Here is a 24,079-nt window from a genome sequence, read left to right as displayed (position 1 = left end):
GCAGAAGGGGCAGCTACATTACCACTCTGGCTTGGTAGGTGAAGGCAGTGGTGATCAGTGCCAATGTTGCACTGAAGAGTTTGGCCATCCAATGAAGATAGAGGGTATGGCAACCATCTTATCACTCTAAACTCACACGCTCAAGCCCATCACACATTCACTGGCATCTCACTCACTACCAGCTCAAGGGACATCACCACCCATTCTCACACACATACCCTCACGTGTCCATCTGGCCTCATCTGATCTGGAGACTGCCTCCTCAGCCCTCACCATCTTGAGGCCACTTGCACAGATCAACATGTGCCCCACACGCACCCTGGGTTACCCTCCTTCCCCAGTACAGCCATCATCCTGCAGCCTCTTCCCTTGCCTGAGGCCACTTCTCACCCTTTCCCAAGCAAGACCTGGCCCTGCAGCCATTGAAAAGCTACCCATATACGGCTGATCTGGTAGGTAGAGACCTGCCCGTGAGCTTCCTTAAAAGTGATGTGGTGCTGTCTATGAAGCTTGGCGATGATGACTGCGAGTGCTGGCTGAAGCAAGCTAGGCAAACAAGCCTTGAAGTCTCGTTAAAGTGCAACCCGCCAGATGCATGTTGCTTATGTGCCGTTGTGAAACAAGTCGGTGTGTTTTCCCGCCGATGTGGGCAGACGATCCAGCAGCGGGGGATGAGTCCGGCGGTCTGGCCTTATAATGATATGCTGATGTATTACAATGAGGTTCCCAACGTCCAATGGCAGGAATTGCGGCCCGCTATCGGTGGGTGGAGCGCACGATCGCAAACTGGTTTCACGTCATTGTGAAACCAATTTTTGGCCTTCTCGCCATATTGTCCACCAGCACACACCGAAAATCCCAGCCTTGGACTCTTCCTGAACCTGATCCATCATGTATCTTGCACCTCCCCACAAATATTCCCAACTGGTCCCTGATGAGCTGATAACAAGCTCATTAACAAGCTCCATTGGCTAATAATCTGGACATGGCAGGTTGCTGGGTCCTATCTTCTCCCCTATCTGAGTAAAATCACCAACTGTCAGAAAGGTGATGGCCGGTGGCTCTAATTTCTGCACCCGTTCACTTCCATACTCTTCTGGTACATTGTGGAGTGTAGTCTCAGTGAGACTGAGTGGAATAAGCATTAGGTATTTACTTATTTATTGCATTTTAACTAACTTTTGCCTCAGTTTAAATTGTTCAATATGAAGAACAAGTTAAACTTGTTTATTGTGACCTTTACCTGTGGACAAGTTTACGCTGGTCAAAGTTTAATCATGTAAGTGGACACGATTAGCTGTTCTTCAATTGGATGTTTTTTCCTGTAGCAGTTGGGCTGTTGTGTAAATTAAGAGCATGAATATGAGTCAGAGATTAATCTTGAGAATTCAGAGATCAGAGGCAATCATGAGTAACGCTACAAGTAAATGACAAAGGTGGAGAACATTAAGTGCATAAATGCAGCAGTAATAGGGCACTTAATGGTTAGGGGAGTAGACAGCTTTATTATGGCCATTATCCAGATATGCTAGGCAAAATTTTAATAGTCCATGGGTGGTTGGAACAGAGGTGAGGAGGGGGATTGGGCTGGTAAAATAGCAGAGAGCAGCACTGGGATGGCTCCTCGTCCAAAGCTGCCTCGTCACCTGGGAAGTTTCCCAGGGGTGGGCTGCAAGGTGGATCCACTATCCGCTCCATGGTGGTGGGCAGCTGATTTGCATAACTAAAGACCGCATGAAGGGACATTCTATGAAGCTGTCTACATTTTGCTGGCAGTGGGGTAGCCCCCACGGCGTGGAGAAGCCATCAGCTGCATGGAGGCTGCCAACTTCATTAAGGCTGGCATTCTGCAGCAGCCCCATGGCCCAGAAAGGGAGCCACAGGCAAGGAATTCAGCCCCCTTGGCCCTAATGATTACCCTGAGGGGCTTCCCCTCTGATTGGCTTGGCCTTTTGCCTTCGGACATACTGAATTTATTATTATATATTACTTTATTATTATGTTTCCTATATCTACTTGGCTGCCTCAGCAGTGCCCATTTCTCCTGGTAGTGCTACTGAGGTTTCAGAGCTCTTGGCCCTCTGATTGCACCTGCCACATCAGGGGCCTGCCCACTGTCCTTCCTGGATGATAGGCCCTGAGGTGTTCAATTAGGAGTTCACCTCTGGTAAAATTGCTGAGCTGGTCCTGCTGCTGGAAAGTGTTGGCTCGGCACCCCTATTTGGTCCCAATGTTGGGGGTCCTGAAGCCCACGGTAAAATTTAGCCCATTTTCTCCCATTTGAGAGACACTTTAACTGGAACAGAGATGGTTAACCGGAGATGTGATAAACATACCCAAAAGTAGGAACTGGTCATTGAGTCTGTAACCGGACAGCATAAGTTTCTCAAAGGAATGAAAGGAAATGTTACAACAAATTACATTTATATAGCATTTTTAACAAAGCAAGACTTTCCAAAGTACTTCACAAGATTGTTTTTCACCAAAATTTGCCACTGAGCCACAGGAGATATCAGGATAGATGACCCAACACTTAATCTAAGAGGTCTGGTTTTAAGCAGAGAGGAGGTGGAAAGTTTATGGAGGGAATTCCAGAGCTTAGAGCCTAGGCAGCTGAAGGCACACCTGCAAATGGTGAGGTGATTAAAACTGGGGATCAGCAAGACACCAGAATTGGAGGTGTGCTGACAGCTCAGATTTGTTGGGTTGGAGGAGGTTACAGAGATAGAGAGACATGGTCATGGAGGGACTTTAAAACAAGATGAATGCATAAAGAGGCTTGGCTGAGAGCCCAGACATCCATTAGTTTGTTGAAACGGCTGCAGCCAAGGGAAAACATTGCTTGATTGACAGCTTTTTCTGTTAGATTTATTTCTCAATTGCTTAATCTTTATTTACAGAAGAGAAAGAGGTGTCAAGTGCTACAGATAATTTAAAGGTCTGGTTGATTGACACTTTTATAGGGTTGTAGTAAAAGCCGTTTTTGAAAAAAAAAATGAATGAATGTCTGTTTTTGAAAGCTTTATCACACATGCCATTTTTACTGTAGGGTTTATTGGTTCTGTACAGAGTTTATACCAGGTGAATGGACATGGAAATGCCATAGGTTGGCATGGAGAGTATTAGGGGCCATGGAGGTGGGTGGAGGGTCATGGGTTGGCATAGAGGGTATGGGGACAATGGGGGTGGGAGGAGGGTCGTAGTTTGGCATGGAGGGACATAGAGAGTGGATAGAAGGGCATAGGTTGGCATAGAGGGACATAGAGAGTGTGTGGGTGATGAGGGGTGTGAGTGGTGAGGGTTAGAGAGCTGTTTTCTGTTTTATTGTTTTCATTACAACTGGGACAAAGTCCCAGAGCACCAAGGCGGGCCTGTTAAACAGCCTGCCTCCACACCCAGCAGCCCCTGTGCTGTCCCCAGGTCAGCTGTCCCGACTATAGTTAATAACCGCCTCCCTGGAATGAAAATCCCCCTTTGCAGGCACCTTCTCCTGAGGCAGGCGCGCCGTGCCAGCAAATTTCCCAACTCTCTTTACCTGTCTCTAGGACGAAAATCCAACCCTTATTTTCTGGTGGATGACCTTTCAGCAGAGATGATGGATTTAAAATAATTGGCGAAAGAACTGGGTGGGGTGGGGGGGGGCGGGAATTAAGAAATAATTTGTCACAGAGATTTGTCAAAATCTGAATTGCATTACCTGAAAGAGAAGTGGTTTCAGATTCCATTTGTACTTTCAAAAAGCAATTGGACAAATAATTGAAGAGGAGTAATTTGCAAAGTTAGTGGAAAAAGTTGAAGTGTGGGGCTTATTTGGACAGCTCTTTCAAAGAAGTGGCAGAGACATGTGAGGCCAAATGGTCGTCTCTTTGCTGCAACATTCTATGATTCTATACCAGATTCATAGCCCATGACGGGAAATGAGATTTAAAGAGTGGCATAATCTTCCAAATTCCCTTGATGAATCAACACTTTATGAATGTGTGAATTCATAAAACTTATGCCTTTAAACAAATGAATTTGTAATTGGGTCAGTGTAGCCCAAAGAAGCATTGATGAATGCGAGGATGAGAATTCCCCTTGACAGCAAACCGGGGAGATAACAAGCAGGCTTTATCATTCACTTTCTTTCAGTCTCTGCAAAATGATAAAAAGATTGGGGCATACACATGGAATTAAGATAGAAGCTAAAATATCACAAACAAACTTCTAAAAAATGTTATTCCAAATCTATGCAATTTTTATCATGGAGTGGAGAAATTTGACATTCCACAACTATAAAATTAGCTTTTCAGGGAAGTTATTCAGCAGTAATTATAAATCAGCATGCATTAAAATCTCAGTTACACCTCATTCAACAAGGTGTCACATTTCCTAGGGTTATAGTGAGACTGCTAGCATAAAAAGTGGAACTTGACAGGAAATCAGTGATTTCTAATTGATTCTATATGTGAAAACTTCAATAGCGCATCATATGGAGGAAAGGGGAAGAACTGACAGCAACTTTTGGGTTTCCACATTTAACTACGCATGTGTGGGCACCAGAAGTAGCTGTCAGTTTCACACAGTAATGATGGCAAACCCTGACAGTTTCACCATCATTACAATCTTTGTTTTCATGTTATGTTATTCTTATGGCTCCAAATAATCAATCAAAAAACAATAAAGAAACTAATTTTATACAACTTCACGTAAAGCAACATTTAACATTCCACTTCTCAGTTACATAGACCCTAGATTTAACTCTAGATTTAACCAATGATCTAATTGCAGTATTGTCCAAAGTTACATACACAAACTCAGGAATGTTCAAAACCTTTGTATCCATAGGGCACTTAAATGCATCCCTTTGCACCTTACAGGCCAAATATAAGCCTAGAAATTGCCATTGACAACAAGATCTGCAATTTATTGAGTTTGTTATCTTGCACAATTCTCACCTCTTTTATTCCTATCCTCAAATATGTTTTACTATCATTTAGGTTTCTGCATGCTATTGAGCCTTAGCCATGCGTGCTGTAATTTGGAGGATAATTAGGGACTCCAATCTTCATGTATCACCTGAAAAATATGTGCTCATTGTACCCATATGAAATGAGATTTACAGTTAAAAGCCAAGTTTTCATATTGGAGGTACATTCTCATACATCAGGATTCAGAAACGAACGCCTTCAGTTCACTGAGTCTATCTCTGAAATTTTCTCGAGCTCTACAATATTCCAATATATCTGGGCTCATCCAATTCTGGCCTCTTGAACATCCATGATCTTAATTATTTCATCATTGGCAGCCAGGCCTTCAGCTGTCAAGGCCCTGTGCATTGTAATTCCCTCCCTAAACCTCTCCATCTCTTTCCTTCTTTAAGACTCTCCTTCATAGATACCTCCATGACCAATCTTTCGGTCTTCTGCCCTAATATCTCCTTTAAGGCTCAGCATCAAACTTTGTTTCGTAATGGTCCTTTGAAGCGTCTCAAGATGTTTTACTATATTTAAAGGTGCAATATAAATACAAGTTGTTGTTGTTTATACAGACAGATAGTTCACACCAATTGAGGTTTCTTTTCAGATTCCCCATGGCACTTGGTTTAGTGCAGTGGACAAGCAAGGACAGAAAAAGGGCTTTTGGAGATGCCAGATGGCATCAAGGGTGTATTGTCAAGACTTGCTAGTGTGCCACCCATAATAGATAGAGGTCTACCCATAATGACTGAAGAGCACTGCTTCCAGGAGTGCAGTTTAGCAGAGAGGTAATTACAGAGCACTCACCGTCTGTGACAAACAGGTGCAAGTTGTAGTGTTAGGATAAAATGAAATAATCTGTCTTACATCTGTGAGTTCAACCTTTCTATGCCCCTTCCAATTGAATGCCACTATATAACAGAAGTGGTTGTTCAAAGAGGAACTCCTGAAGATGAGATTGCATTTCAGACTTTTGGCTATATCTTGCAATTGCCTGCATGTAACTGTTTTATTCAAAATTCTTGCACCATTTTATCTGGTAAACTTGTGATTAAGTGATTGCCTCTCCATGGCAGAGATGGCAGCAACATTCCAAGCAGCAGCCTGGATGCTCCGGCAATCTGCTGTGGACAGAGCTGGCATGAGGGTGGCACTGTGGTGCCAATTTTTAAGTGGTAAAACAGGGATATTAACTGTGTTATGAAGAATTATGTTGTCGGAATAGGAGGAGAGTGTTGGACTGATTGCAAGGATTTTTGTTTTAATCCAAATGGCAAAGAACAGTTGTGTGGCCAGGGGATGGGGCCTTCCTATTTTTGGGAGGCAAACAGGTGTTTGTGGATCAAAAAATGACCAGCTGAGTGACTTCAACAGGTGATAAGGAGGCTTGTGGTTACCTCCCCCATTATCTGTTGCTAAATAAGTCATATTTCATAAGGGTTGGTGGCACAGAACTAAACAATGCCTTAAACACAAGTGCAAACACAAACAGCAAGAAGCAGAGAAATATTTTTTATTCCAGAAATATGCATCAGTTTTCATTTTTGTGAGCACTTTGTCCAGAAACTGCATCAGTGCAACCAGAGGAAATTTCTTGAAACTCATGAGGACATTAACAGCGCAACATAGTTTTTGTGAGGTTAAGGCCAAAGGTGACATTGTCCAGCAATTTGTCATGATTTGCAACTTACAGTGTATCTCTTCCTCACAATAAACTACTGGATATTTTTTGCACATGTGCATTAAACATGCTATTATTTCGTCAATAAATTCTGGCCCAGTCTCCTGATTATGGAAGTAATTGATCTATGACTAAAATGATTCATTTTTCCAAATGCTGCTTCTGAAATTTGGCTAGAAATTCTCAAAACTTCTAAGTACATAAGGCTTTTGTCATTCATTCTTTCCTATTCTGATGAGCTCATTTGTATGTAACTATGCTTGTAGGCAAATAGTTCCGATTGCATTATCTTGATTTCAATGGGAATATAGTTGAAAGTGCAAAAACAAACATATCACTGTTCAGGAAAAACCATCACTCTTAAAAAGTGAGGGATAGCTCATTTGGTAGAGTATCAAACTTACAATCTTGAAGGTCCAGGGTTTAAGCCCCTGTTTGAGCATTGCTTCTAAATTTGGAGCAGGTGGAGCAAAATAGAAGGTCAGGGTTAGGTTGGAGGTCAGGAGAGGTAAAATGACAAAGATGCCATGGACGTAAGACAAAGAGAGTAGTAATGACAGTGGTAAAGACAAAAGCAGGTGTTAATAGCTATCTGACCTTTATGCCACTATTAACACTTCACTGGACTGATTCCTGGAATGAGTGGATTTTCCAGTGAGGAGAGATTGAGTATTCTATGCCTATATCCCCTAGAATTTAGAAGAGTGAGAGGTGATCTCACGGAAACATAAAATTCTTAAGCAGCTTGATAGGGTAGATGCTGGGAGGATGTTTCTTCCACTCCAGCGAGCCTAGAACTATGATCACAGTCTCAGAATATGATGTAGGCCAGTTAGAACTGAGATTTGGAGAAATTTCTTCACTCAGAATGCAGTGAATCTTTGGATTTATTTACACCAGAGAGTTGTGGATGCTTAGTTATTGAGTATATTCAAGACAGAGATTGATAGATTTTTGGTACTAAAGGAATTAAGTAATATGGGAGTAGAGTGGAAAGGTGAGTTGAGCTAGAAGATCAGCCATGATTTTATTGAATGGCAATGCTGGCTCAAAAGGCCAAATGGCTTGCTTCTTTTCCTATTTCTTATATTCTTATGGTGCAGTGTTAAGGAGGCAATTTTTTGGAGCTGGTAGACCAGGTCTTCTTTAAACATACCAATAACATCGCTAAGCTGACTGCTGTGCCACATTTTCACTTTCAATTTGTTTTTCTTCTTGTGATTTTACTATATTTAGTTTTTCATGCCTCTCCTGATGATATATTAATAATTATTCAAATAATAAGTCCAGAGTTTTCACAAATTCACGGAAAAGTAAACAGAAAAAAATTTACATGTTATAGGCATTGTAAATGGAAATAGCTATCCAATTAAATGTGAAATGTTTAATGTATTAAATAGATACAATCCGAGCAGACTATCAGTTTTACAGTTCTCTGAATATCTAGCCAGCGAAGCTTTGTATTGTAATCCACGTGGAATGGATTTAAATAATAAAGGATGCTATTTGTGGCATTTTAAAAGTCTGACGCTTGAAAATGTCATGACATTTGAAATCATTGGTAAGTCTTGGGATCACTGCTACAAAATGCTATAAGCAGGGATACGATAACATAATCTTAGAAAATGTGATGATGATATCATAAATTACATTAAATTGAACATGGAAACAGCCAAGTATTACTATCTTTCCAATTCTAATAAATGTATTCTGAAATGCTTTATTACATTTGCAACATAGGAAAACAATTTTGTCACGTCATCTATCGTTATAAGCGAGAGGTTTGGTGACTGACATATAGTCACAGTTTTGACATTTACTGCAGGTAATACCACAAAACATCTGAAATCATTTTCAATAAACTAGCCCTTCTTTTAGTTTCTACTGATAAGGATTCAAGCATATTCAACTAGAAATGCAAATCCATTTAAAGAGACTGGGAGCATTACTTAACATAGTCAGCTCTACTGTGGCAGACCCTCTGTAATAGTCCTTATGTGAGGCAAGTAGAGGAGAAATGCTTCTAATGAAAAGCTTTTCAATGTTTCTTCCCCAAAGAGAGAGCATATTGATTATAGATCGTTCATGTTCTGATTTTGCTATTGCAAAGGCTAACTTAATTGCATGGTATCTATCTGCATTTTCTTCCATGCAATAAACTGGAGCTGTGGTGTCAGTGCTCAGAGCAGTGCAAAATGCATAAGCTTATCCGTGGACCATCTTATTATGGTTTTGATAAATGAGTATTACAGATAAAATCGCACATGAAAGTATGAGGAATGGATTTTGTTTGTGTGAATCTTTCACAGTAACAGATTGTGTATCAGTATGGATTACTGATATAGTTTTTTGAATTACAAAGTGCAACAGCAATCAATCATGGAACCTGGGACGTCACAACTGACCTGCAAAGACTTATCTATCTTGTCCTTTGCCATTACTCCCCTGGTTTGAAAGAGAATGAAAGGTGTTCCAAAATAAATAGGTATATTTTCATGCTTAATAAATTTATTTTCTTTTGGCAAAATACGTAAGACATTTCATTCCTTAATTGACTTTCTTTTATTTCTCTTCCCAATAGCATCATTGTGTATAGTTAATGACACAGTGCTGTATGAGTATTATGTTCAAATTTCGGCTGGATCTGCACCATTATCATGATAAACTAAAAGGTAACTTACTATTCTATTTATTGTTTTGTCCAATTGGCAATATTGGAAATGATGGAACTGCATGGAGCTCACATAGATTAGATTTAACTGGGCCATTACCACTCTGCCCCTTATTCAAAGGTGAACATTGTCAACAGGGAGCTCTAACTAGAACAGGAATAATTCTCCAGAAAGGAATCTTTCTAACCATTTCTATATAATTTATTAGAAGAGAACACAACTGTGGGATAAATTGCAGAACAATTCAACCTCTTTGTGTTTCCCATGTAACGTCGTAATAAAAACCTTTGAGTAGAAATGTAGAATTATACCACCTATCTGCACTGCTGAGAAAACTTACCATTTCAGGTCAGGTAGAAGGCCTGATTCTTGTGTTGCTGGCAGTAGTCACACGATTCAGTCAGTAAGCGCCAACAATTAAACAACAGGAATCAGCATCCTTTTCATTCCTAGTAACTGTTTGAGAGAGGACATTAATTCTCCAGGCTGCTACCTGCCAAGTAATGCTTTTGTACTTTGTAATCAGCCGGTATAGGAGTTGCAAATTCAAGTCAGCTTTCAACCTGCATCTGGAAATAAGCAGGATGCAAATACCAGTTTCAGTGCAGTCACTCGTTGGCTGAACTTCCTTCAAGGTTGGTGCCAGATAAGCAAGAACAAGGGCATCATTTGGAGCTGAATTGCGAGGTCTCCTTGGAGTCTAGCACAAAGATGTTTTTTGATTTCTCCTGATAGATAGCAATTAAAAAAGACTCTAAAAGGTAAATATAAAGGATAGCAGCACTTTGTGTTCAAAGCACATACCCCTACAGAATAGTACAATATCCTTGTTGTACATATAGTGGTTTTCTCAATATGGTAGGCAAATGCACTATTTTGTATGATAAGAGCACTAGATTCAATCTCTCATCTGCATTCTTAGCTGCTTTTGGCCAGTTTGGTGTTGGGTTGGGTCATTAGTTAGCCTCAGTTTTCCTGAGCTACAAAGGGAAATTGAAAGAAAATGATTGGGCCAAGCTTCTTCCCATAGGTTACGACTGGAAAGTGCAAATTTATGAACAAATGTCTGAACACTTATTGTGTAGGACTCCTTGGTTGAACACTCTACTGATAGTCTTGTTGATCCTTACACCTGAAGTAAGGTACCAGAAATCAACTGAAACCTAAGACATTGTTCTCTGATGTGAACCATTGGTTAATAGATGGGGTCAAGCAGGGTGGGGAGGAAGGAAGAAAATGGCAGAGAAAATGTGCTTCAAGAAATACGACTGTTTCTGGTTGAGTTTTGTACATTCAAACAATCCTCTACATAAAAGTAAAACTCAATCTCTTCCTTCATTCCTTTGATGACATTCTTAAAGTTATTATTTACTGATGCACTGACCAGTAACATTTCTTTGTTTTTGATTTACCTAATCAAAGACTCTCATAATTCTGAACAGCTGTATCTAATTTATTCGTGATCTTATCTGGTCTGATAAATGTGTCCCAGTTTCTTCCATTTCTCCTCATAACTATAGCCCCTCATCTTCATGAATCTTTTCTGTGCCAAGTCTCCCTTCACAGTATTTTCTAAACCCACGACCGCGACTACCTAGAAGAACAAAGGCAGAAGACGCATGGGAACACCAGTATCTGGAAATTACCCTGTAAGCTATACACCACCCTGACTTGGAATTATATCACCATTCCTACAGTGTTGCTGGGTCAAAATCCTGGAACTCCCACCCTAACAACACTTTGGGTGTGCATACATCATTATGGACTGCAGCAGTTCAACAAGGAGGCTCACCAGCACCTTCTCAAGGGCAATTAGGAATGGGCAATAAATCCAGGCCTTGCCAGTGATACCCACATCCTACAAATAAATAATAAAAAAGAACCCTCTCCACGGCCTTCAAACCTTTCTTGAAGGTGCCCATGACCACAATGGTGGCGAAACTAGTCACTGTTAACAGAAATCTGGCAACTATTGATGAAAATGGGAGATAAAATTGGCTGTGACATAAAATGGGCTGCCAATTTGCTATCTGTGTTTCAGACTAAAATTAATATCAATTTTGAAGTATTATTGAAGGTACCAAATTTGTCATTTTTGGGCTAAATTGTCATGTTAAGCAGCAATATGTAAACCAACCGCAATTTAACCCTTAATAATAGCAGCTGAATGGCAGTCATTTCTTGGTCAGTGAAAGAAGATGCACTGATGCTCCAGCTGGAGAAAGAGAACCTGATCATAGGATCAGTAGTAGGTCATTCAGCCCTTTAAGACTTATCTGCCATTCAATTAGATCATGGCTTTTCAACTCCATTTACCTACCTTGGTTCCATAGGCCTTGATACCCATACCTAACAAAGATCTATCAATCTCAGGTTTGGAATTTCAACTGATCTAGATTCAATGCCTTTTTGGGGGGAGTGCCAAATTTCCATTACCTTTTGTTGCAGAAGCGTTTCCTGACATCACCCCTGATCAGACTAGCATTAAAATTGAGGTTATGCCTCCTTGTTCTGGACTCACAGCAGAGGAAATATTTTCGATCAAATATTTTAATAATCTTAAACACCTCAATTTAGTCAGTCATTAGTATTCCATGCTCATGTGAATGGTAATCTATCCAATCTGTCCTAATTATGTAACCCTTTTGCCCTTGGTATCATGCTAATAAATTTGTGCTGCAATATCTACAATATCCTTCCTGACGTGAGGTACCCCAGAACTGAATGCAGTAGAGCAGAGGCAGTCTAACCAGACAACTGTAGCATAACATCCCTTCCTGTTTATTTCAGGCCTCTTGAGATAAAGGCTAATATACTATCAGCTTTTTAATTTATTTTGTGCCTGTCCACTAGCTTTTAGTGATTTATGTGCACGGACTTATAAATCTCTCTGCTCCTCCACAGTTCTGAGCTTCTCACTATTTAGAAAATACACTGATCTTTCTTAGGACCAATGTGGATTCCTCACATTTCTCCACATTCAACTCCATCTGTACAGTTTTGCCCACTCATGTAATTTATCAATGTTCCATTGCAATGTTCTGCTCCAATCTACATAAACATCTACATAAACTAATAATGCCCATGACTGTCCTGTTACCTAATTAGGTGTCCTCAGCAAACTTCGATGCATAGCTCTCTTTCTTTCAGGAAAGTCAGCAATAAATATAGTGAAAAGCTGAGGCCCTAGTACAGATCCCTGGGGAACAGAATTAGTCATATTCTGCCAATTGAAGTACATACCCATTATTAGTGGAGTACAGACAGTGCAGGGTGGAGCTTAAGAAAGCAATTAGAAGAGCAAAGAGGGGATATGAGAAAGCTCTGGCTGGTAAAAGTAGGGAAAATCTCAAGATATTCTATAAGTATATCAATGGGAAGAGGATAACCAGGGAAAGAGTAGGGCCCATAAGGGACCAAGGGGGCAATCTATGAGTGGAGCCAGAAGACATCGCTAGAGTGTTGAATGAATACTTCACGTCCATCTTCACCCAAGAGAATGAGGATGAAGGTATCGAACTCGGGGAGAAAGACTGCGAGGTTCTTAAGCAAATTGATATAGAGAGTGACAAGGTATTGGAGCTGTTGGCAGGCTTAAAAGTGGACAAATCTCCAGGTCCGGATGATTTGTGTCCCAGACTGCTGAGGGAGGCAAGGGAGGAGATCACAGGGGCTCTGACCCAAATTTTTAATTCCTCTTTGGCCACGGGGGAGGTGCCAGAGGACTGGAGAACAGCTAATGTGGTTCCGCTATATAAGAAGGGTTGTAGAGATAAGCCAGGGAACTACAGGCCAGTGAGTCTCACGTCAGTGGTAGGGAAACTATTGGAGAAATTTCTGAAGGAGAATATCTATCTCCACTTGGAGAGGCAAGGTTTAATCAGGGATAGTCAGCATGGCTTTGTCAGGAGGAGGTCATGCCTAACAAATTTGATTGAATTTTTGAGGAGGTGACCAGGTGTGTAAGATGAGGGTAGTGCAGTTGATGTAGTTTATATGGATTTCAGCAAAGCCTTTGACAAGGTCCCACATGGGGGACTTATAAAGAAGGCAAATGGACATGGGATACAGGGTAATTTGATAAGGTGGATTCAAAATTGGCTTAGTTGTAGGAGGCAGAGGGTGATGACAGAAGAATGCTTTAGTGACTGGAAGCCAGTGTCCAGTGGCGTACTACAGGGATCTGTGCTCGGTCCCCTATTATTTGTCATTTATATAAACGACATAGATGACTATGTGGGGGGTAGGATTAGTAAGTTTGTGGATGACACAAAGATTGGCCGGGTGGTTAACAGTGAGGTTGAGTGTCTTGGGCTACAGGAAGATATAGACGGGATGGTCAAATGGGCAGATAAGTGGCAGATGGAATTTAACCCTGAAAAGTGTGAGGTGATACACTTTGGAAGGAGTAATTTGACAAGGAAGTATTCAATGAATGGCATGGCGCTAGGAAATTCTGAGTAACAAAGGGACCTTGGTGTGTGTGTCCATAGATCTCTGAAGGCGGAGGGGCATGTTAGTGGGGTGGTGTAAAAGGCATATGGGACACTTGCCTTTATCAATCGAGGCATAGATTACAAAAGTAGGGAGGTCATGTTGGAGTTGTATAGAACCTTGGTGAGGCCATAGCTGGAGTACTGTGTGCAGTTCTGGTCGCCACATTATAGGAAGGATGTGATTGCACTGGAGGGGGTGCAGAGGAGATTCACCAGGATGTTGCCTGGGATGAAACATTTAAGTTATGAAGAGAGGTTGGATAGACTTGGTTTGTTTTCGTTGGAACAGAGAAGACTGAGGGGTGACCTGATCGAGGTGTAGATTATGAGGGGCATGGACAAGGTTGATAGGGAGCAGCTGTTCCCCTTAGTTGAAGGGTCAGTCACAAGGGGGCATAAGTTCAAGGTGAGGAGCAGGAGGTTTAGGGGGGATGTGAGGAAAATTTTTTTTATCCAGAGGGTGGTGATGGTCTGGAATGCGCTGCCTGGGAGGGTGGTGGAGGTGGGTTGCCTCACATCCTTTAAAAAGTATCTGGATGAGCACTTGGCACGTCATAACATTCAAGGCTATGGGCCAAGTGCTGGTAAATGGGATTAGGTAGGTAGGTCAGGTGTTTCTCATGTGTCGGTGCAGACTCGATGGCTGAAAGGCCTCTTCTGCACTGTGATTATGTGATCCCTAACCTATCTCCTAACCAATTTCCTGCCCATATGAATAGATTGCCTCCAATTCTATGCATTTTTGTTTTTGCGAAGTTTCTTGCATGGAACCTTATCAAATGTCTTCTGAAAGTTCATATTGTAAGGAACATATCTTTTTATTTTCTGTTGGAATGTAGATTAAAATTACAATGGGTGCAGTTTGAAAGACGTGTCCACTGCACCAGGATGAGAGATATATACAATGTTTCAGTCCTGGAAAAGAGTGTGCCGTGAAAGACAGGGTGGTGCCAGAAAGGAGTCCTGGACCATGGGAGCTGCCTGGCAACAATGTTTTAATTGGCTCCTGGCCAGATGACCAGGGTTTGTGTGAGACCAGTGCAGCAGAATAGCTCCTAGCCTGAAAGGAAAAAGATCTACAGCCTCTCTCTCCTCCATGCATAAATTCCAGTAATTCTACAATAATAGCTAGCTGGCTTTTGCTCCTCATATCTCTATAACCTGCTCTTTCTCTGAAAACCCCTGTCAAGAGGCAAAGGAGAAAATCACTGTTAGAGACATTGAAAGGCAAGTGCTCAACCAGTGAACTAAAGACTGAAAGTGCTAGAAGACTATTTCGTGTCATCAACAAAGAACTGAAAGGAATTTGGAAAACATCTGTCAAAATCAACCCATCGAATCCTGTACTCTGGAATTGATGCTATTGAAATGTTTTATCCCACCCTTAAAATCCATGTGTTTTGTATGTCTTATGTGTCTTGTATGTGTGTATATGGGGATTTAAGAAGGGGTAGAGTTTAGGTTATAGCGTTAGAAATTGGCAGTTCATATTTCTTTCTTTTGCCACTGGTTAAAGACAATGTGTTCAATAAACAGCTATTTATTTACTAAGTTGTCCTATGTTTTCATGGTCACCATTACTGCAACTAGTTTTATATTCCGGATTAATTAATTTAAGTGGAACTTAAATTCCACCAGCTGCCGTGGTGGGATTTGAACCCATATCCCCAGAGCATTAGCCTGGGTCTCTGGATTACTAGCCCAGTGACATTATCACTATGCCACCATGTCCCCTAATAGATAATTGATCTTGGAAGGTATTAAGTACTTTCCAGAGATGGCCTGCAGCACCTTTGGATAAAATGGCAACAAAAGTTTTCCATCTCCGAATACATGATCATCTTCTGAGGTGACATACATCAATGAATGCTTGGTGTCTGAATAAACTTTCGGATCATGTGAAATTCTGGACACACATTTAGCTAGCCATAACATTAAATGTCAAGAAGCATTCATATCACCCACATATACACAATATAAGTAGCTGTTTTTCTAAAAATACTATGAACTTATTTTATGATTTTCTGTTGCTGTTTGAGAGCTTTATGAAATGAAAGCACGTACCAGGAAAACCATTGAAATTAGTGGAGAGTAAAGTATGTTGGAGAAGCTGATATCCATACCCAAATCTCTAAAATATATGAAGCTCTGCCCCTTTAATTTGAAAAAGTTAAAGTTCAGAAGGCCTACATCATTTACTCAGTAAACTATATCTATCAGTCAAGTTTTCACTTCTCTTGTTCTGCAGTTAGTGACTCCTGTAGGGTACAGTTCCATAGGTGCTCATAGAATGCTGGTATCTCAGCCAACTTGCCTTTATTCACCTATGAGCCTCGATGGTAAATGTTGACAGGCTATTGAATCTGTGGGCAATACAGTGAAGCTCAATCCTGCCTCACACAATATCCACAGATATGCACTTTCCAGCAATATCACTTGGCCAGGGCTCCCCCACCTCTTTACACAGATTCAGGGAGACTGAGGTCCAATTGTATTCCTCCTACCATTTAGCTAATTTGGTACTGGGCAGGAGTTGAACCCACATCTCCTTGATCTCTATGACCCACTACCATACCTTCCAGTGCATTTATCCACTGAGCTATCAGCAGAGTCTCCAGTTGTAGGTCAAAGTACTCTCTTTAACACAAGATATTCGCTAAATCTATAAGAATATGAGTTACTTTGTAGATAACATTTTAAAACAACAGGTAGCATAGGGTTGGAGAGGAATTAACATTTTTTACTTGAGAGAGTAGATAATCACCTGCACTTGGGATGACAAGTATGTACGGTGTAGTTATCTGAATCCTACCTATTACCGTTAAGACAAAGGGAAAGTTCCAGGTCAGCATGCATAAGAAAAAAAAGAAAGAAGCAAGTCTACCAAGAAAAATATCCTTTGATAATATCTCACAACCCCCCCATGCTATAAAATAAAACTGGAAACCCCAAGAGAAATGAATAATTACTTCAGATTAAAGTTTTAATGATACCTCAGCCTCCAATTTTAATTTCAAAAGAATAAATTATGATAGTTGGCTTTAATGCAAATGTGGCTCTGCTACTTTGCCTTCAGTTTGCTTAATAAAGTATCAATACCATGTTCCATATCTAAAGAGAGACAAGTGATATTCATAAAACAGGCAAAATTTAAATAATCTGTGCCATGGAAAAGGAAAGCATGTAAGAAATGGCCTGAGCATAGAAATGCTAACTGTAAATGATTGAATGAGTTTCCATTTGCATTTCACTTCATTTAATGCAACTAGTATGATAATAAAACCTACAAAGTAAATAGGGGTAAATGTTCAGAAATAAATAGCAGACATCTGGATGCAGGCTTTTAAATTTCTAGACAATTATTGATGTTAAATCATGCGGAGAAATGACAATACAATGAGAGTAGCAATTCAATGTAAAATAAAGAGTTTATATATATATGTATATATACTATATATAATATATATATATATACACACACATACATATATCTACACAATATGATCCATAAATGCTGAAGATAACAGGCAATGTAATCAGAACATAAATTCATGCAGGATACAAACATGCCATTTTAGCAACCAATTTAGTCAAGCACTGATTGAGAATTTCTCTCTCCGCATGTCCTTCAAGCATTGTAAAAAGATGTTTTCTTTTTGTGTGTGATGCTGGTTATTGGGCTTGAACAATGCAAGCCAAAAAAGGAAATCCCCTTACCTTTTGTTGCCAGTCGCAAACAGCTGATTTTGATCTCCTATGAGGAATGAGAAAAAGATGCGTCATTGTTATACTAACACAAAATGCTTGATTCTAACTGATTGGGAGAGCTTTACCAACCCAATATGGCTTGCAATTTTGTAAATTAGATAAATTATACCAATGATTTGGACTTTGGAATCAAAAACACAATTTCTAAATTTGCAGGTGACACCAAATTTTGTGGATTATCAATACCGAGGAGGATTATGACAAATTACAGGAAGACATTAATAAACTTGCAGAATGTGCAAATAATTGACGATGTTGTGCCACACATTGGCAAGGCCGCAAATCAAGAACTAGGCTTTATTTCTAGAGGGTTAGAATTGAAAAGTAGGGCAGCTGTGCAAAACCAGTATTGAACCTTGGTTAGACCACAATTAAGAGTACTGTATGCAGTCTGGTTGCTATGTCATAGAAAGGGTGCAGAGGCACTGAAAAGGGTGTAGAGAAGATTTACAAGGACAACACCGGAAATGCATGGGTATACATATCAGGAAAGGGTGAACAGGTTGAGTCTCTGTTCTCTTGTAAAAAGGTTGAGCGCTGACTGAATAGAGGTCTTTAAAACTGTGAAAGGTTTTGATAGATGGATACAGAGAGAATATTTCCACTTGTGGAGAAGAGCATAACTGGAGGCCATCATTGTAAGATAGTCACCAAGAAATCCAATAGGAAATTTCTTTACCTAAAGAGTGGCGTGAACGTGGAACTTGCTACCACAGGGAGTAGTTGAGGTGAATAGTGAAGATGCATTTCAGCGAGAATTAGGAAAGCATATGAGGAACAAGGGAATAGAGGATCACAATGATAGAGTTAGATGAGAAAAGATGGGAAGAGGCTCAAATGGAGCATAAATGACATGGACTGTTTGGACTGATTGCCCTGTTTCAGCACAGCATATCCTATGTATGTAATCCCACATATGATAGATGAACCCATTTTAATCTCAGAGTAGGCTAATACATATGGACCTCTGTCAATCCTTGATGCGACCATACAGGGCAGTATGGAATAGTGCCTGAGATTCAGCCTTTGATTTTCTCACCCTTATTCTTTTGGAACTACCTCATCAATGACCCTATCATTAGGCTACCTCCAATGTATTTTAGTGAAAATATTGCTGTCATATCACAGCCATATTCTCAGAACTTTCCTGGTGACTTTTGTTAATTAAGGTGAAGAATTTAAGGCCTGGAGTTTCCACTGAGTGATTTTTTTTCAGTGCAATTCACTCAAAATTGGCAAAACTAGTGGAAAGAATCGAGGAATTTCAAGTACAATCTTTAGCGCTAACTTAAAGAACACTTTGCTGGCCCTGCCCATAAAACTGGCCACGACCCAATCAAATTAATCACCAAGGGAAGCTTCCCCTATTGCACCCCATTGCGGGCCTTTGAGGATGCTGTTAAAATAAAACTATCTTTTAGGTGCAGGGATGCTAAGAGAGATCTTTTTGAATCTTTTAAATGTTAGAGTATTAAATTTAGAAAATAACTGACTGTACTGCACAACAATGAAACTAGTAAATGGTTGTGTGTAGTTTTTTTTTAAAGGGGTTTCCAGTTACCTAAGATCAAGTTACTCCCAGGTGGTGGACTAGACAAACTTATTAAAATTCTTGATGATTAACCCATTTCCAGCTTTATTTAAAAATAACTTCATGTTACCACATAGATATCTCAAAAAATATTTTTCAATGCTGAGAGGAAGCAGTTACATTCTGAGACGGTGCCCAGTTGTGCTGATTCATAGAAGATTTTACGTTCACCGCTATGCAAATAAGTTTGAGCAGAATCTTGAGCGTAAAATTCAATTCATAAAAATAAATGCAATTTGTGGCCCCATTGCTAACTGCACCCAGAGTGGAGACTCTACTCCCAATTGTCAAGCTTCATATCACCTAATGACTTTTTGATTTATCTTGGCTTTATACACCTTCTTTCCATCGATCTTTTATCTAGGTTTCTCAGCCAAAAGTGCTGTCATTATATTAAATACATTTTAACTCCCACTATTAGCATCAAGCCATTGCAGGTGAGGTATTGTGTTAAAGAAGTGAAGGTCCTTCAATATGCTTCAGCTATAATCTCTGAGAAGCATTCCAGTGTGACACATTTTTCTTGATTTCCCACACTCGTCTTCTCTGTGGCACCTTTGAGTGAGATTGACAATGTAGTTTAATTTGTGTCCATTTATATCCTGGGTTACATTTGGAACTGAATTATAAATTAATGAACATTGGGATTCTGAAAGGTGACTTGAGGGATGTTCATTCCATCGAACCAGTCTGAATTGAAATTGTTATCAAAAGTGAAACTTATTTATGATTTAATGGCCTTGAGCAAAGATAAATAACGTGAAATTTGCATCAAGTTCTTTTGACTTTTGAATTTTTAGTGGACAGCAGATGTCGCTTATTTAGGAGCTAACATATCCATATGATAACAGAGACTCAGCTGAAGACCATGTGGTATATTGCAGTGCAGGAAACATATATATGGACTCCATCGAGAAGCAAACATCCCCCATTGGTTGATCAAGACCATAAGACCATAAGACATAGGAGCAGAAATTAGGTCATTCGGCCCATCGAGTCTGCTCCGCCATTCAATCATGGCTGATAAGTTTCTTAACCCCATTCTCCTGCCTTCTCCCCGTAACCTTTGATCCCCTTACCAATCAAGAACCTATCTGTCTCGGTCTTAAATACACTCAATGACCTGGCCTCCACAGCCTTCTGTGGCAATGAATTCCATAGATTCACCACTCTCTGGCTAAAGAAGTTTCTCCTCATCTCTGTTCTAAAAAGTCTTCCCTTTACTCTGAGACTGTGCCCTCGGGTCCTAGTCTCTCCTACTAATGGAAACATCTTCCCCACGTCCACTCTATCCAGGCCTTTCAGTATTCTGTAAGTTTCAATCAGATTCCCCCTCATCCTTTTAAACTCCATCGAGTACAGACCCAGAGTCCTCAAACGTTCCTCATATGTTAAGCCTTTCATTCCTGGGATCATTCTCGTGAACCTCCTCTGGACCCTCTTCAGGGCCAGAACTTCCTTCCTGAGATACGGGGCCCAAAATTGCTCACAATATTCTAAATGTGGTCTGACCAGAGCCTTATAAAGCCTCAGCAGCACATCCCTGCTTTTATATTCTAGTCCTCTCGAAATAAATGCCAACATTGCATTTGCCTTCCTAACTACCGACTCAACCTGCAAGTTAAACTTAAGAGAATCCTGGACTAGGACTCCCAAGTCCCTTTGCACTCCAGATTTCTGAATTCTCTCCCCATTTAGAAAATAGTCTATGCCTCTATTCTTCCTACCAAAGTGCATGACCTCACACTTCCCCACATTGTATTCCATCTGCCACTTCTTTGCCCATTCTCCTAACCTGTCCAAATCCTTCTGCAGCCTCCCCGCCTCCTCAATACTACCTGTCCCTCCACCTATCTTTGTATCATCTGCAAACTTAGCCAGGGTGCCCTCAGTTCCTTCATCTAGATCATTAATGTATAAAGTGAAAAGTTGTGGTCCCAACACTGACCCCTGCAGAACTCCACTAGTCACCGGCCGCCATCCTGAGAAGGACCCCCTTATCCCCACTCTCTGCCTCCTGCCAGACAGCCAATCTTCTATCCATGCTAGTACCTTGCCTCTAACACCATGGGCTCTTAACTTACTGAGCAACCTCCTGTGCGGCACTTTGTCAAAGGTCTTCTGGAAGTCCAAGTAGATAACATCCATTGGCTCTCCTTTGTCTAACCTTCTCATTACCTCCTCAAAGAATTCTAACAGATTTGTCAGGCATGACCTCCCCATGATGAAACCATGCTGACTTTGCCCTATTTTACCATGCACTTCCAAGTATTCTGAAATCTCATCCTTAATAATGGACTCTAAAATCTTACCAACGACTGAGGTCAGGCTAATCGGCCTGTAATTTCCCATCTTTTGCCTCACTCCCTTCTTAAACAGGGGGGTTACATTAGCGATTTTCCAGTCCTCTGGGACCCTCCCTGACTCCAGTGATTCTTGAAAGATCACCACTAACACCTCCACTATCTCTTCAGCTATCTCCTTCAGAACTCTGGGGTGTAATCCATCTGGTCCAGGTGATTTATCCACCTTCAGACCTTTCAGTTTTCCTAGTACCTTCTCCTTGGTAATGGCCACCATACTCACCTCTGTCCCCCCAACTCTCTTGAACTTTGGGGATGTTACTCGTGTCTTCCACCGTGAAGACTGACGCAAAGTACCTATTCAGTTCCTCCGCCACTTCTTTGTTCCCCACTACTACTTCTCCAGCGTCATTTTCCAGCGGCCCAATGTCTACTTTTGCCTCTCTCTTACCCTTTATATATCTAAAAAAAACTCTTGCAATCTTCTTTTATATTACTGGCTAGTTTACCCTCATATTTAATCTTCTCCCTCCTTTTTTCTTGTTTAGTTGTCCTCTGTTGGTCTCTGTAGGCTTCCCAATCTCCTGGTTTCCCACTGCTCTTCGCCGCATTGTATGCTTTCTCGTTAGTTTTTATGCTGTCCCTGACTTCCCTTGTCAGCCATGGTTGCCTCGTCCTCCCTTTAGTATGCTTCTTCTTCCTAGGGATGAATTTTTGCTGTGTCTCCCAAATTACTCCCAGAAACTCCTGCCATTGCTGTTCCACTGTCTTTCCTGCTAGGCTCATCAACCCAGTCAAGGTACCAATCATGACATCAACATAGGAAGTCACTGGGTACATTTTCCAAGCTGCCCTACCCAGTAATCACTGGACTCCTAAAACAGGACTAAGACCTCTTCAATGTGTTAATTAGGAGCCTAACATCTATTGGAGAACTCCTTTACAAATTAAGCCATCAATAAGAGGGGCGTTCTCAGAAGTCTTCCATGGCCCACAGAGCTGCCAACAGAAAGCACGTTTACCGTTACATTTAAAAATAATGTTCTGTGGAGTCAGGACAAGAAGAAGTGCTTCCACTGACTTTACATTCTTAGTGATTGTGGTCCCACTCCCCTCCCATCTGCTCTCATTGCCCGCTCCACACCACCCTGTCTCCTAGAATTTATTTGAGTGTTCCTTGTTGGGGAAGGAGACAGTTAAAGGAGTTCAATTGCTAATTATTAGTTAACAACCTAAGTACCCATTTGGTTGTATAAAAGGGATAACAGGTGAGACAAGTTTTGTTTGTGGAGAGTTTTATAACCTTTATAATGGTCAACCTAAATGGAGCTAGTGTATTTGGTGACCGCTTTGGTGTCTTCGGAGATGGCGTGTTTGGTCAGTTCCCCTGGCAGCATGAGGCGGACGGTGCTCTGGATCTCCCTGGCCAAGATGGTGTGGCACTTGTTGTAGTGAATGAGGTGCGAAGCCTCGGAGGTGATGCACTCAAATATCGACAACGAAGGAATTCATAACACTCATGGCCTTGGACGAGATTCTGGTGGAAGAGTGGACCTGGGTCAGCACCCTGTACACGTAAGTGGAATAGCTCTGCTTGTGAGGTTTTCTCTACTTCTTAGGCGGCTTCTTGGTGGCTTTAGTCAGCGACTGCTTCAACACAGCCGCCTCCTCAGGTATTCCACTCGACTTGGGCGCATCAGTAATAAAACTCTATCTGAAGGGGTCTGTCTTGATTTCGGTTTTTACTTCCAAACAACAATTGGAGCTTAACAGTGGTTGCAGAGAATGGTTGCTGCTTGGAAGTAAAAAGATTGGAAACTAAACTTTCTTCAGACAAAAGGCTTTGGAGTTAACTTTAAGAGCAGAGTTTTTGGAGTCACTTACAAATGGCTGAATCAAAATGTAGCGTTTTGGGATATGACTGCCCACTGGTGTTTTCTGAGATTGAACTCTATGAGCAATGGAAGATTTAAGTAATTATGTGGACACGGGTTACGTCCTTGCCAAAGAAAAAAACAGAGAATGGCCTTGGCACTTTTCTTACTGTACAAAAACCAAATTAAAATGCCAAGTATTTTCAGAGTTGGAGCCTGATCATTTGGACATGGATGAAGGTTTGAAGATGTTATTAGACTTTATGGATAAGATCTATCAAAAATTTGATTTATTAAGTGCTTACGAAGCATGGTCAGATTTTGACAAATTTAGAAAGTTGGAGGATAGTCCCATAGAAGATTACATAATGGAATTCAGTAGACTACATGCAACATTGGGGGATTTCTAGACAGAACTTTTGCAATCAGTGCTGCCATTTACTAGACTGTGCCCGATTATTGAATATGGACAGGCTTCTAGTTCTGATTGGAGTTAAATTTTCAGAAAGACACACACTGCTATTACAGATGTCAGAAGCTCTTTAAAAAAATAAAAATCATCCTGAAACATTCCTTTCTGGCAGCGTTTATGACGCAAGTGAGTCATTCGGAGGCAAGACAGAAAATAGAGGATACAATGTTAACGGGATGATGAGATCATCTAGAAACAGGGGACGCAGGTGCCAGTATGAAAGGAGATTTGTAACTAGAAACAATGAGGACAGAAAAACCTTTG

At 40.8% G+C, this 24,079-nt stretch overlaps 1 protein-coding gene across 5 annotated transcripts in view; it reads right to left on the bottom strand.

Annotated features, from left to right (window-relative positions):
* ptprt (protein tyrosine phosphatase receptor type T) overlaps window positions 1-24,079 on the bottom strand; it is a 1,450,199-nt gene that overhangs the window by 278,179 nt on the left and 1,147,941 nt on the right. For 3 of the 5 annotated variants that reach the window (XM_078555116.1, XM_078555118.1, XM_078555117.1), the window contains exons 13-14: window positions 17,525-17,561; window positions 16,572-16,619 (exon numbers count right to left, since the gene is read on the bottom strand). In XM_078555116.1, coding sequence (XP_078411242.1) covers window positions 16,572-16,619; window positions 17,525-17,561 — 85 coding nt within the window. The remainder of the gene's footprint in view (window positions 1-16,571; window positions 16,620-17,524; window positions 17,562-24,079) is intronic. The other 2 variants (XM_078555119.1, XM_078555120.1) reach the window with 1 other exon arrangement.

The sequence above is a fragment of the Cetorhinus maximus genome, chromosome 13 (genome assembly GCF_964194155.1).
Source record: "Cetorhinus maximus chromosome 13, sCetMax3.hap1.1, whole genome shotgun sequence".
NCBI lineage: Eukaryota > Metazoa > Chordata > Chondrichthyes > Lamniformes > Cetorhinidae > Cetorhinus > Cetorhinus maximus.
The sequence above is the reverse complement of the archived record's forward strand: the minus strand, read 5'-3'. Positions and strand labels throughout refer to the sequence as shown.